At 32.9% G+C, this 15,682-nt stretch overlaps 1 protein-coding gene across 1 annotated transcript; it reads right to left on the bottom strand.

The window, feature by feature from the left end:
* Positions 1 to 341: 341 nt before the first annotated feature.
* LOC133197348 (peroxisomal acyl-coenzyme A oxidase 1-like) lies at positions 342 to 15,387 on the bottom strand. Its single transcript, XM_061333342.1, has 14 exons — positions 15,351 to 15,387; positions 12,578 to 12,740; positions 11,212 to 11,372; positions 10,827 to 10,934; positions 10,039 to 10,158; positions 9,806 to 9,921; positions 9,273 to 9,442; positions 7,373 to 7,535; positions 5,700 to 5,890; positions 2,341 to 2,493; positions 2,102 to 2,207; positions 1,824 to 1,970; positions 1,324 to 1,530; positions 342 to 1,194 (listed from the first exon to the last, which is right to left on the bottom strand). Exons 1-14 carry the CDS (start codon positions 15,385 to 15,387, stop codon positions 1,117 to 1,119), a joined length of 1,920 nt encoding a protein of 639 aa, XP_061189326.1. The 3' UTR covers positions 342 to 1,116.
* Between the last annotated feature and the right edge of the window lie 295 nt (positions 15,388 to 15,682).

Genomic DNA, 15,682 nt, shown 5'->3' on the forward strand with positions numbered 1-15,682 from the left:
CTGTTTTCTCTTTAAAAACTCGTTGAAAGTTAAGTGAGTTAATTTATATATATATATATATATATATATATATATATATATATATATATATATATATATATATATATATATATATATATATATATATATCTATCTATATCTCAACTTTAAAAGTAAAGTAAATCAAATGTAATATTTTTTATTCAAAATTAATAATTTATAAATTTGATTTGTACATAACGCATTCAAAGGTATTTGTGACTGTAAATCCTTTTCTTTATGACCTTTCAACAGTAGTAACTTAAAATGGATATAAAATTGGAGAATCATAGTCAAGGGTATTTTTCTGTAGAAGTACCTGGACGCCGTCAAGATACCAAATTGATGCACAGCTATATATTTTTATACATATACAGACAAAAGATTAAAAGTAAAATATTAAGGGAAATATAAAATATCAACTTCATGGGTGAACATCTGATACATAATTCCTTTAATTCGTAACTGCTTTCTACTTTTATACGTAAGCCAAATGCAACGAAGCTTTTTTCCCAGGTAATTAAAAAGGTTTGTTTCTTCTGTATAAAGAGAGACATCATTTACAAAAGAAAGAGCAGAGCAGGAAACAGAAGAATTGTTGCAGAATCTGTATGTTCTTTTCACGAATCATATTTTTACACTAGATGTGGAAGGAGAGAATGCAAGTCCAATACGACGTCCATAGACACAAAAAATCGAGTATTCAAAAAGTAAATGGAAAGAACACAATGTTTTATTATTATTATTATTATTATTATTATTTTTATAGATTTTTAGCCATCTTTAAACAATTCCAAATATAGAAATACAAGTATGTATTACACCTATAGAATCACACATTATTTAGGGCACACAGCTGATATTCACAATTCTATTGCCAAACTTTATTACTTAAATACAGATGACCAATTATAACAATTTATGTCAACAATTCATTGATATACATAAAGCAATATGACTAAAACAAAATGTTTCAGTCAATTATGTTAGTAGACTTCCACAGATACTAGTAATGAATCCAATCAAATATTCTTGTAGTAATATTTGGTCTCCAAGTTGAAAAAAAATATGATAAGCACTGATACAAGTCACACTGACTTACAAGCGTGACAGAAGTGCACCTGTTCCTGATGATGTTTGAGCTGGTTTGATATATTTGTAGTAAGAATCTAGTACCTACAACAAAATAAAAATAAAAATCTAGTATATGTATTAGTAAAATCTTAATTATTTTTTCACAAAATTTTATCTGAAAATTACTGAATACATTTGTAAAAAAGAACAGAATTTTGTTCATACATGTACCTCTTTTTCATTCAGCGGGGATTCTCTGGCATATTCATAAAGAGCCTGATAAACCTGTCCATCATATCGCCCCAAACAACTATCAAGTACAGAATCTGGATAATCGAAGGCATCCACTAAAGCCACTGCATTGGGCCTTATCTCTTTTAATAATGAAGTCAGCTTGTTTTGTAAAATTTGAATTTGATCAGAACTGAAAAAACCATCCTGAAACGAATTTTAAAAGTGTAAATTTTCCTTTCAATCATTTTTGTGACCTAAAATCTAATTCAGTTGTCGGAAAATATAAGGAAAAAAGAAGTTACATACATAATACAATGTATATTTTTTAAAGATATAAAACTCAATAAACAAACAGTATAGTAAAATAACACATTTAATATTAAAGTTAAAAAGGAAGCTCAATATTAGTTCTTTGCATATGCATTATATTTATAGTTATTTGCAGTTATATTTAAAAAGTTTTAAGGCTTTTATATATGAATGAATATAAAGATTACCTGGATAAATTCTCCAAGGTTTGTAATGATTCCATGAACAGCATAGAGCTTACATAGTGACATCATCACACGTTTAGTTTTGTCATCTAGATATCTCTCAGAGAGAATTTTCACAAAATTCTCAACAACAAACGCATGACAAAATGCCTGTAAAACCATTTATATATGATTTGTAAATAAATAATATAATTATATTTGCCACAGCATCTGAAGTGCAGTTATAATATCAATTTTCTTAAAGAGTGGGTAAATGAGGTCACTTATCCGAATATATTTACCCTACTAGCCCAAAACAGACGGACTGTTGAAGAATTCCATGCTTCCTGCTGACTTTTGCCTTTACTGACCAAGTTCTGAATATTGTTGGAAGCATCTGATACTAATCTATCATTTCACAAAAAAGAGAAAATGTTAAACAGAAAACATTTTAAAATATATTGTATTTTTCTTAAAATGAAATTAGACATAACTGGAAGGAAATGGGATCAAATACAATTAACTGATGCTTTGCACATACCTTGCAACCCTGTGATTGTATGCCATCACAAGACATTTGAGGGCAACCTCATCTGTCATGCAAGACTGCTTGGAAAGGTCAATTCCTAGACATTGTGCAAGGGTTGGAAGAGGTTTCCCTTGCACCATGTTGGCATACTGCTTCATAAGAAACCTGAAATAAAAATGTAACATCAAACAAGAGGCCCAAGGGCCTTAACGGTCACCTGAGTATGATACAACAATTTCAAGGATGCATAGAGTATAAAATGAACTGAAAGGTGAAGCTTTGTTGCCCAAAAGCAAGAAAAATAGGTTGATTATGATCAACAAAATAATTGGTCTTAATATTCATTAACAGTTCATAAATTAGGTTCTAATCTGTTCCCCATTTATCACTATCACTATACAGTATATTAACAAATTATCAATGCTTCTGTACTATTTTAATCCTTTGTTGAAATCTCTTACATTGGCATCTCTTGGTCTTTGATGAATATTTAATAAGACAAGTTATTTTTGTCTCATTTTTATTTATCTACTACTTACAAGTCTATCTGATCATTAAAACTATGAAAGTACTTTTTGTATTATACAATAAAAGTTTTTGCATAATTCTCTTATTCTATTTACCTTTCAAGTATATTATTTACAGTGATAAATTATCAAAAGTAAATGGCAAAGGGGAATAACTCCTCTCAGTAGAATACAAACTAATAGAGCCCTGGGCAGGACCAGAACACTTGACCAAATGGTCCAGATGTTCAAAAATCTGGTAAAAATTCCCTTCCTTGTAAAAACTTTTACTCTGTTTGCCTCAGATATGCCCAGGTGCGGAGAAGATTTTTAAATAAATAATGCATTTTTACTACAGATTCACTATATTATCAATAGAGCCCCCAACCCCCACCCCCAAAACACCAGAGCTTCTGACCCCGGGACCATATGTTTGCTCATCATCACTTTGTTTATCAGCTTAACACTAAGGAGCAAACAGGATTATTTAATAGAATTAATGCATTTTCACTAAATTATCAAGAGCCCCACCCTCACACCAGCACATCTGACCCAGGGGTCATGAAATTCACTACTCTGGAAGAAGAACACTTGCTCATCATAACTATACACTTAGCTTCTTTGCTTTTTTAACCAGAAGAAGAAAAGAATATTTTCAAAGAAATTTTGCTTTTTCACTTTATAATCAATATAAGCCCCCCCCCCCCCCCCCTTTCACCAGAACCCTTAAACCTGGGGTCATAAAATTCACAATTTTGGAAGAGGCATCCTTGTGTATCATAACAATGTACTTTAGTCTGTTTAAGCAATACCCAGGGGCAGAGAAGAAGATTTTCAAAGAAATAATTCACCTTCACTATAGGATCTATGTAGCCCCGCCCTAACACCAGAACTCCTGTCCCCAGGGCCATGAATTTCACAATTTTGGAAGAGGCATCCTTGCTTATCATAACAATGTACTTAGTTTGTTTAAATAATACCCAGTTGCTGAGAAAAAGATTTTTAAAGAATTAAAACATTTTCACTTTATAATCAATAGAGCCCCGCCCTAACACCAGAACCCCTGATCCAGGGGCCACAAATTTCACAATTTCGAAAGAGGCATCCTTGATTATCATAACTATGTATTTAATGTGTTTCAATAATACCCAGGAGTAGATAAGAAGACTTTCAAAGAATTAATGCATTTTCACTATATAATCAATAGAGCCCCACCCTAACACCAGAACCCCTGACCCAGGGGCCATGAAATTCACAATTTTGAAAGAGGCACTCTTGCTCATCATAAGTATGTACTTAGTTAGTTTATTTAATACCCAGGAGCAGAGAAGAAGATTTTCAATGAATTAATGCATTTTCACTATATAATCAATAGAGCCCCGCCCTAACACCAGAACCCCTGCCCCTGGGGCCATGAATTTCACAATTTTGGAAGAGGCACTCTTACTCATTTTAACTATACACTTAGTTAGTTTATTTAATACCCAGGAGCAGAGAAGAAGATTTTCAATGAATTAATGCATTTTCACTATATAATTAATAGAGCCCCACCCTAACACCAGAACCCCTGACCCAGGGGCCATGAAATTCACAATTTTGAAAGAGGCACTCTTGCTCATCATAAGTATGTACTTAGTTAGTTTATTTAATACCCAGGAGCAGAGAAGAAGATTTTCAATGAATTAATGCATTTTCACTATATAATCAATAGAGCCCCGCCCTAACACCAGAACCCCTGCCCCTGGGGCCATGAATTTCACAATTTTGGAAGAGGCACTCTTACTCATTTTAACTATACACTTAGTTAGTTTATTTAATACCCAGGAGCAGAGAAGAAGATTTTCAATGAATTAATGCATTTTCACTATATAATCAATAGAGCCCCACCCTAACACCAGAACCCCTGCCCCTGGGGCCATGAATTTCACAATTTTGGAAGAGGCACTCTTACTCATCATTACTATATACTTAGTTAGTTTATTTAATACCCAGGAGCAGAGAAGAAGATTTCCAAAGAATTAATGCATTTTCACTATATAATCAATAGAGCCCCGTCCTAACACCAGAACCCCTGACCCTGGGGCCATGAATTTCACAATTTTGGAAGAGTCACTCTTACTCATCATAACTATATACTTAGTTAGTTTTTTTAATACCCAGGAGCAGAGAAGAAGATTTTCAAAGAAATAATGCACTTTCACTATATGATCTATATAGCCCCGCCCTAGCACCAGAACCCCTGACCCTGGGGCCATGAATTTCACAATTTTGGTAGAGGACTCAATGCTTATTAAAATGATGCCACAGTTTGACTGCTTGATGTCCAGGAGTAAAGAAGAAGATTTTTAAAGATTGCATTAATTTTGGTGGTTTTAGCCCCACCCCTCAGGCCCACGGGGGGCAGGGACCATGAAATTCACAATTTTTGTTCCCCTTCACCCATAGATGCTATATGCCAAATTTAGTTGAAATTGGTTGAGCGGTTTCAGAGAAGAAGCTAAAAATGTTCAAATGTTAACGCACATCGCACGACGCACGACGACGGACAAAAACGGATAGCAATAGGTCACCTGAGTGACTCAGGTGACCTAAAAAGACTAATCCTGATAACCATCACTTCCTATAATAAAACAGTAGAGTTCTACATCCTAAGTTTATTTCAGTAGATTAATTGATGGACAATTCTGTAATGGATCTTCTGCCATTGTTTTTTAAAAATAAAAACATGGCTTTTTGGTGTAAAAAATGCATTTCAACATCTGAAGAATATACAACTTTTAAGTAACAGTATAGGTGAAAATTTTGATTAGTAGAATACTGTTGGAAAAATTACACAAAACAAGGAAAACCATATAAATTAACAACCTTGCAACTTGAAGCATAAGAACCATATTTTCTCCTTCGTAGGTACAGGCTGGTGTACAATCTACGTAGATTTTGGGTAGTCCACTAGCATGAGAGTAACCATGTCCGCCGCAACACTGTCGACATGTTTCTACTCCCTCAGAGCATGCCCAGGAGCTGAAGGCCTTCAGTCCGGCACTCATAGCGTGCAACTTAAACAACAGAAATAGCAACACTCAAGGATAGTTCTACCTTCAACATGGACATGACTAAACTAAATATGACAAACGTTAAAAATCGTTGGAAGATTTAGCCAACTATTATTATGATTGTCATTGTCTTGTTTTCTGTTAAAAAATATTTAACTGAATTTTAAAAAAAATACACCATACAGAATACCAGCAGACCTTGAAAAATAAAAAGTAATAATCATCTGCCTTTTTATTATGCATTTATAGTATATGTGAAATTTAACAATCATATACAATGAATTTGGTGCCATTGATTTCAAACGTAACAATGCTGCATAATCATGTAATATTTTCTGGGTTCCATTTGCTGATTTTGCAAAAAAATTAGTAGGATTTTTGTTCGTTTGAAACCGTAATTGTCTCACAGTTAGGATCATCGCATAAGTTATAATTAATAACACCTCTCAAAATCTCTGATAAATGCTAGAGAAGATATAATGCTGATGAGATAACTGGTCAAATAATTTCATATCTACTGACAACTAAATTCTGATAAAATGAAAGCATTCTTAAAATGTCAAATTAGTGTAAAGAGATAAAATAATATTTTATTTGTAAATCTTCAACGAATAAAATTATGGTGAGCAAAATTAAATAGAATTCAGAATAAATATTGCTTCAAAATATTTCATCTAGAAAAAAAAAAATCAGATTTCTAATATTTTCTCCTGCATAAATGACTTTTATATTGTTTTAAAGTTAAGCTGAAGTTTATTCATTCATCAGTTCCAAAATAATAAAAGAGAAGTGCCAGCAAGGCCTGCAAAATGCCTATATCTTTAAATGTGTAAAAATCAAATTATCGGAAAAAAAACTCTCCCGGCAAAAATTATTCTAAGGTAAAAAATCAGGATTTCTTGGGATTTGTACCCAAACAATAAAAATCCTGAGTATGTTTTTAGAGACTGACATGCTAACCATTACACCACCCAGCTCATAATAGGTAGTGCTATTTAAATTTTGTTTGTGATATGACCATTGAATAACTGGACTTCAAATTTTCTTGGAAAAATACGATTTTTTGTTGTAAAAGTGTATTTTTACAGTAGAGTGGGTCCCTGTTCCATTTTTTTTGTTAAGCAAAAAAAAAATGTAATTTTTTTTAACATATTTTAAGATATACTTTCAAAAACAGGGGCGATTTAAGACCCACTTATATTGAAAAATGTGTGTTATAGTATGGAGAAAAGATTATTTTTACCCTCTTTGGTATAAGTAAGCTATCTCAAAGACGAATAATTTTAACAATTGGCAGATTGTTGCAATGTTTGGAAATTTTACATAAAATATTATATGCTCTGCAACATAGAAGAATGTTGTTTTACAACTGAGATTTAATTTTTCACTTTCTTATTTATCGAAGCATAGACATTTTGATCTGCTTGTTCGCCCATCTTGATTTTAAAAATGTATTTTAAAAAAAACTCCAAAAATATCATTTACTTGTGGTAAGTACTCGAAGTTTCCTGCAGCAATTTCTGGATACTTGATTTTGTAGAAATTAGATATGAATTCCCCTGCAAAAATCATGGCAAATGAGGTGGCTAAAAGAGGAAAGAGTTTGTACTGCTGGGTTTGGTAGTCAATTATCTGTGCCTCTTCCCCTCTGTAAAGGAGAAACAACATCACTTAAAAAAACAATGTTCTTTACCTGTAGATGTAAAAGGTGAAGATGACGAAAAGTGATCAATCTCGTGAATCCAGTAAAGAATATAGATGGTGAACCGAGCAAAAAAAAAAAAATAAATAAATAAAATAAATACATGTAAATAAATAAATAAATGCAATAATTCCTTTTATTCTATCACATTTCATCAAACATAATTTATATTACTTTAATTTGCACGTTCAAAAAATAAAGCGAGAAAAAACTGAGATATCCAAGGGTTCAAAATATTGAGGGTAAAATACTTAAAGAAAAAGTGATTGGGACTTGAACTCACTTCGACATATCCATGGTATTCCAGATATCAGTATCTGAGATACCGAAGCTCGGCTGTATTTTAATTTGCATGTTCAAAAAATAAATCTATGTCATATTCATGTATATCAGTACTCTACATATTTGAGACTTTTGAGTCATTTCTAGGAAACACATTTTATGCCCTGTTCACACGGAGAGTTTAATTCGAATTAAACGTAAGTTACTGCGAATTAAATTTGATCCGCGTTCACACGGAGAATTTAATGCGAATTAGTTTAATTCGAATTAGTTTACTGCGCATTAAATTACTTCGCATTAGCTCCGTGTGAGCGCTAAGCGAAGCTGATTCGAATTAAATTTTGACGCATGCATAAGGGCAGAATTAAGTCACAGGCCACACGTCGAAGGTCAAATATAGGTACTTGTGCTATTTTTGAGTGGAAAACAAAGGAAAATTATGTAAATCACTAAAATGTGTACAGACACTATGACATTATGTCAAATGTATGTCTGCTCTGCACAATATGACGTGATTTGTAAATGACGTCATAATAGCCTCACTGAATAGCCTTGTTGTAGAAATAAAATTATAATTCGCATTAGTTTACTTCGCATTAGTTGTCGTGTGAACGCAATTTAATTCGCATTAGTTTAATTCGCATCATTTTACTTCGCATTAATTTACTGCGAATTAAACTCTCCGTGTGAACAGGGCATTAATAAGATAAAGGACAAATGACAATAATTTTATCTCATCTGTCAAGCTGTATGAAGCTACATTGTAATTCTCATTTTGTCAGAATATCATTATACATAAGCCAAAACTAAGCCTTTTGTAATATTAATCATAATTTTTAATATTCAGGGACACAGTTGGTGAAAATAGATTGGTCAAAATGAATTGTTATCATGCTAAGCTCAATCATTGTATTGTCATTTTACAAAAAAAAAAAAAGATCATTAATAAACTATTCCATCAGATATGACATCTAGAGAAGAGGGAAAATAAATTAATATCTTTTGCATTCTACATAAAAGGGTCAATTGCCCTTCATAGAGCAGAGAGAACTGTAATTAATCAAAAATACATTCCCAAAACTAATTCAATAATTTAAGAACAGCTGAAAAAAGTTCATATAATGTTTTCAGATAACAATCTTCTGGGTTCTTTATTTTCATTTATATTTTTGGTACAATTAGATGAATTGTATAATTTTAGAATCTGGCCTTTTTAAAAAACATTTTATTAGCAACGTTAAATTCAGATGTATCAAGCAGCTGAAAAATATCATCACATTTTGATATTTGCAGTCAGAATATGGGTAAACTGTAATAGAACAAAATATATTGATATCATTTTTGTTCCATGACTTTTTCAAGGATTTATATAAATCAATCTAATCTATAAAACTAACACACCCTGGTCTGATCTCTGTTTGCCTCCGTACTGCGCTGTAACGGATAGCTATAACACAGGCCTCTGAAAGACATTCTGCTGTTGAAGCTGTTATGGAACACCTCAAAAGAACCATAGAACCATAGGCTAACTTGTCACTTGGAGGTTTAACGTATGTTCCATCTTTTAAGACCTTTGTAAAAAGTTTCACAAAAAAATAATACATTAATTTCTTGAAAGAAGAATAGGTACTTTTGATAAAACAGAATACATGTCACTAGACTGGTCAATTGTCAGGGATTTGTGTTTGAATCCTAACAAAGGTTACAGGATGATTCATCAGTTTTGAAAAAAAATGTAACATTTTTAGATTCTTTTCAAATAAAGCTGACTTAAATTTTTACCTGTGAATCGTGGGACAGTTGAGATACTCATCACAATGACATACTGAGAGCATAATATACTTCTCATGGACATAAAGATTACTAACCTTTTACCATACAAACAAAAGAAATTTTAGTAACTAGAAAGATAATTATCAATTAACTAAAAACACCTTAGAGTATTTCATGAGCATGTTCTCTCTTGGAATGCGGACATTATCCAGCCTTAAATATCCATTGTCGATTTCCTCAAATCCGAACTTTGGACCGATGTCCCCTACTTCTACACCTGAAATTTAATATTATACCAAATATGATACACTGTTTTGTACGTAGTGATTCTACTTTTTTGGACTTTGAAGAACTTCCTAATGTTAATTATATTTACAAAATATAGGGATTTCACCTGGCAATGGTACATGTGTATCCATGTCTCTAATTTGCACCATGAACATGTGGATGCCGCAGTTCTTCCCCTTTGTGTACAGCTGAGCCATGACAACACAATGGTTTACAGTCTTTCCCACTATACAATGAAAATTTGTTTTAGGAAAAAAATGTGATTGTTCTTTTACAACTGAAGAGCACTTTAAAGAAATACCAATAGGCTATAACTGTCACCTGGTTTTCACAAGTTTCTCTGAGTCAGATTAAATACCAATAGGCTATAACTGTCACCTGGTTGTCACAAGTTTCTCTGAGTCAGGTTAAATACCAATAGGCTATAATTGTCACCTGGCTGTCACAAGTTTCTCTGAGTCAAGTGAAGTACTTTTATCTTGACTACTGTCGGTAAAACTGGAGAGCCCAATCATATTCCTAACTGGTTCAAATACCAAAGGTGTAAACAAATTTGATTTGAACTTACACTACTTCATATTTTCATATACAATTAAGAATATGTTTATTCTTAAGGATATTTTAAATGCCTTTATCTTATCAAATACTATATTGTTTTCCCATTTATGGTTTGGCGGTTCAACAATCCCATTCTAACTCTTATAAATATTTCTTTCTTCTGGAGAGGGACAAAACCCTCTAATTGAAAAAGAAAAGAAATGAACAGGTCACTAATGATTGCTTTGAGGAAAATTTGGCTGAAAAAAAATAAGGAGAATTAAACAAAAATATTACATGGCTTGAAGTTTGCTGAGCTTTAGACAATGCAAATTATTGAAAAATAAGATAACTTACATGCCCCAGGCCAGTATTTAGTGGCTGTCAGAGTTGGGGTGTTTACAATGAACTCCTCTGTCTGGGGATCATACATAGCAGTAGTCTCTAATCCACGGATAAATGTTCCTTAATTGAAAATAAGAGCAATTAATACATAGAATGTATTCTTTTCAACAATTTAAAACTATGAAGCCCGATAAGGAATGAAAATTATTTTTGCTTCTAATTTTTTTCAGCTGAAGTCCGCTGGATCTACTGATCAATAGACTTTCGTCTCTTTTACATATTATTTCTTTCATATGACATAGTTTTGGTTTGGTTATGGGATTGAATGAAAGCATTTATTAGTGTGATGTGATCTGAATACAAATTTTAAATGGAATAAACAGGACAAAGTGCTCACCATGACCCAGTTCTGTCTGAGCGTATGTGGCAATCATGCGCAGACTTTCTGCCATTGGCAGCCATTTTTTCTGTTGTTCCTCCGAGGATTGATTTTTTATTGTTGGAATGATCATTCCAAAATGGAGAGCCATGGGATGTCCCTCATGTGGAACCACAGCACTAAAATAGTTTATACTTGTTATATTGCAAAAAGAAATGAAAACCTGTTACAAACATTTCGTACTTATACTTGGTTAATAAATACATAAATATATGGGCTATGAAAGGCAGATCCAGGATTTTTTCTTAGGCTGTACCTTACCCATTCAAAACAGTTCGAAATAATAAAATGTTCACCTAATGGCCTAACACGAAAAAGAAAAGATAAGAATCGTGAAAAGTAGGGGGAGGGGGTTCGACATACATGTAGTCTTATCTTATAGACAAGCCGCCTCCCTTTTATATGACTCTTCCTATCGATTTATGAGGAGTCCGTGCTTCGATGGAGGGCATCCAGAATCATGCATTTTTAGGTATAACTGTACTATATTTTAATAGCGAGCGCAGCGAGCGGCGCGAAGCGCCGCTCGTCACTGCGAGCTCTTAAAGCAACGCCTGGGCGAAGAGAAAATTCGGACTGTTCACATTGATCCAAATGAATTTTTTTCCGCAGTAACCTGTAGTCCAATAATGCTTTGCGAATTGCATCTCGCCGCAAACAACGTTCTCGCGGTAACGAAAAGTTCCAAGAAAAATATAAACTCACCTTGATTTGATGGATATATAGCAGATAAATAGTACATTAAACCTTCTTTATTAAAATTAGCACTGTTCTGACTTCGTTTTGGTAATGCAACTTACAAGCGACGTCATGTGACGTCAGAGTCTAGACGTACTAAATGTCACGTGCGGTTTGAAGAGCCCGATCTAAATTAAAACTGAATATAGGTATCTGCGCTCGCCATAACGGTCGCACCGTCAACATATTAACACTGAAAATTCTAGAAAGTCCATACTCCCCCACTGGATTCCAATGTAGGTATTAAACTCATTGTCGTTGAAGTATATTTCCGCAATTAATAGGGCTGGGTGGTCATGGCCATTTTTAGACTATATTGATCTCCTTTAGAAGAAGAGCTCCATATAACATGTATAAAGATATACAAAAATGATCAAATTTTAAAACTAAAATGTGTGAATTTTTTCTTTGCCAAATGATAGTTAACAGCTTAAGATATCATATCTAAAAAAATAAGTTATATCTGATGGTTAATTTGTTGACCCCCCAGCCTCCTTAATTTGAGTACACGGAATTCGCCTACAATTTCCATTATATTTTAGACCATATATATATTGACAGAATTAAAAGATCAAAATTGTATTACTCTCGAAGGAAGTATTTTTCTTTGATGTCGGTGATTCCTAGATTTTCTTGTAGTTTGTCCAAGTACATGTGTTTCCTCATGGCAGAGTCGGCTCGTTCCTCTCGAGTCTGGAACGCCCATCGTTTATCACGCTTCAAATTCGGATCCTGTTTTACTAAATTCTCTGAAAATAAAATAAGAGTTCTTACTAATTTTATGTCATCCCAACTTTCTCTTATAAAAGAAACTACCTCAAAAGTAAGACTACAATTACAAATTGAATTATTGTTATCATCGAATGCAGACATTGGCATCATTAGCGCCCTAGAGCGCTAGCAATATACATGTATTAACTTAGTCTTTTTAACGGGAATACGCTTGCTCGAATTCAGATACAATGTCAGCTTCGTATTGACGTTACGCGTGATGGTGGTGCCATTTTACAACTTTAGTACCACACGTATTAAACCCGTCGATGATCTCAAAACTATACTTGCAAAATGGGTGATTTTGGTATGAATCAATACGTTTTGAATAGAACTTCTCGATCCAGTCAGAAAATAAAATTTAAATAGATTTTATGCAAAATAAAGAATTTTAGAGCGCAAATTAAACCTTGGTGGGCTAGTTGCGATGATTTTTACAAATCCTTTCACCTGGTGGGCTCTTCACCCACCTGCAGCCACTAAACGATTTTTGTGTAAATACACTTATCCTATAGCTTTTTGGTGCATGCTTTATAAATAATCATTATGTTATTTATTTTTGTGGATATAGAGCATATATTTCTTTTCCTGTAATTTTAGTATGATTCTACTTGTTGTATTTTATATGTGATACGTTAGCTGATTACAAATGTTTCTTTACATTGACAGATCCCCCCTTTGCAATACTGTAACTTCACTTAAATTTACATTGTAGCATCCATTTTGATATAATGGACGGTAATTTACAAATTTACATTGTTTAATCCATTTTTGTATAATGGAACTGTAATTTGCATATTTACATTGCCAAATCCATTTTGTTATACTGGAACTGTATTTTACCATGTTTGTACGCGTTTATGATTTGATTTGATCAGAATATTATCATATTTTGATCAATAAACTTTTTTCAACACACATGTGAGTTTGTCTAATTTTCAAGTATAGGTATGGAAAGAGGAGGCATTAAGATATTTTAAGCGCCGTGTAACGTGTCATATTTTTAAGCAGGGATCGCGCACTTTTCTTGGTTACAATGTTCAAAAATGAATCTACAGTTCTCATTTTTCTCACAAAACAAGAGCAACCTATGCCATTTGTAACGTCGAAAGGGATTTTGCATTCAATGGTGGCAAAAAAGAAAGCGATAGTTTTTACGGAAAAAAGAATGTAACGCAAATAATGAAACACATGCATATGAATATAAACATTAGATTAACTTAATTACAAGAAAATTTAATTAGAAACAAAGACGATGGGCAAGAATAAGGCAAGCAAAATGCCTACGGTGCGACAAATATGAAGCTGAAAAATTAAATCTTAATTACAACAACATTTTCTTTGATATTTCATCTAACATTAGTGTATACTTTATGTAAAATCTTCACAATATGCAAAAATCTCACAAAGATTAAATTTATTTGCCTATGAAATAGCATACACACACCAAAAAGGGCAAAAAGGTTCAATTCCTCATATTACAACACAATTTTTTTTTGTATGAGTGGGTCTTCGCTTCATTTTTTTTTTTTTGAAAGTTTATTCTGAGAGTTTGCGATAAAATACACATTTTTTGGTGAACAAAAACATGGAGCAAACTAAGAAGACCCACTATACCTTACAAATACACTTTTATGACACAATACAATCTTTCCGAGAAATATTGGTCCATTTGGTCAAGGGACATATCACAAACATGAGTTAAATACCAATATTCACCAAGAGTTGTGTATCGTAGTGGTTAGCGTGTTAGTCTCAAAGAAAAACGATACTCAGGATTTTCATTGCTAGGTTTCGAACCCCAAGAATATCGCAGTATTTTTGATAGTAGAATAATTTTTGCAGAGAAAATTTTCCTCAGAAAAGTTTTGTGTGTCATAATGTCATAAATTTCAATAATAAAAACTTGACTCTAAAACTAAATTCACAAATTGAATATGATTTTTATATATCTGAAGCTAAAGGCATTCTGCACGCCTTGTTCGCCCATCTCCTTCTTTCAAAATAATGTGCTTTTCTTATTATAGATTTTAAAATTTTTCATTAAGGTTGATAGATCAAACTTTATGCTTTGTAGCGAATAAAAGGATTACAAGTTCAACAACAATTTCAAGAGTCAAAGATGATGTGCAAAAATAAGGTCAAGCCGTTTTTCGAGGGATTAAATTCTATTTTTACTCATCGATTACAAAATTAATTATATGTTCATTATGTGCTAATCCAAACGGTTAAAATGAATATCAGGTTGATAAATCCGAAATGATTTAATATTTACGCAACATTTAGGAGGTTCATAGTTGTTGTTGTTGTTGTTTTTTTTTAAATGTCCAGTGGATGTTCTTCGCGCGTAATTCGTTTAGCTTCAACGTAATGCAGGAAATTGCGTTTAAGAAAGGTTTGAGTAAATAAACTTTATCATACAAAAATCGAAAGCGTTCTTTTTGTTCATTTGTTCAATTAAAAGTTGTCTTTGAGTTTTTACTAAAACTTCAAGTACATAGAGATACATGTATCGATAGGACACCAGTCATGCTACAAATGTAGTAGCACTATAGAAGCCTAACGTCAATATTTCGAGGCGCTACTACCTTCTCGGGACATTTCCTGTCTTACACAACCTTCCATGACAACCCATTTTCACAAATATTGAAATAAATGTAAGGGGACCTTATATCGGTATCTATAGAATCGGGAGCTAAACTATTGGATGCAACACACGATATTACCTACAATATACCACAGAACGACAATCAACTGTATCCGGCCAACATTTTGATTGATGGGAGGCGACTCCTAAATTTTAACATCCGGTGATGTAAAGTTCTTTCTGAGCTAAAGGTTCGAGAAGATGCGATTGCTACAAAACAGTACCACCCTAGAACATTTTAAACTAAATTTATCTCTTTACGCTTTTAGTTTC

The sequence above is a fragment of the Saccostrea echinata genome, unplaced genomic scaffold, assembly GCF_033153115.1.
Source record: "Saccostrea echinata isolate AGI-Se365-2 ecotype Australia unplaced genomic scaffold, CSIRO_AGI_Sech_v1 ptg000001l, whole genome shotgun sequence".
In the NCBI taxonomy this organism is placed as follows: domain Eukaryota; kingdom Metazoa; phylum Mollusca; class Bivalvia; order Ostreida; family Ostreidae; genus Saccostrea; species Saccostrea echinata.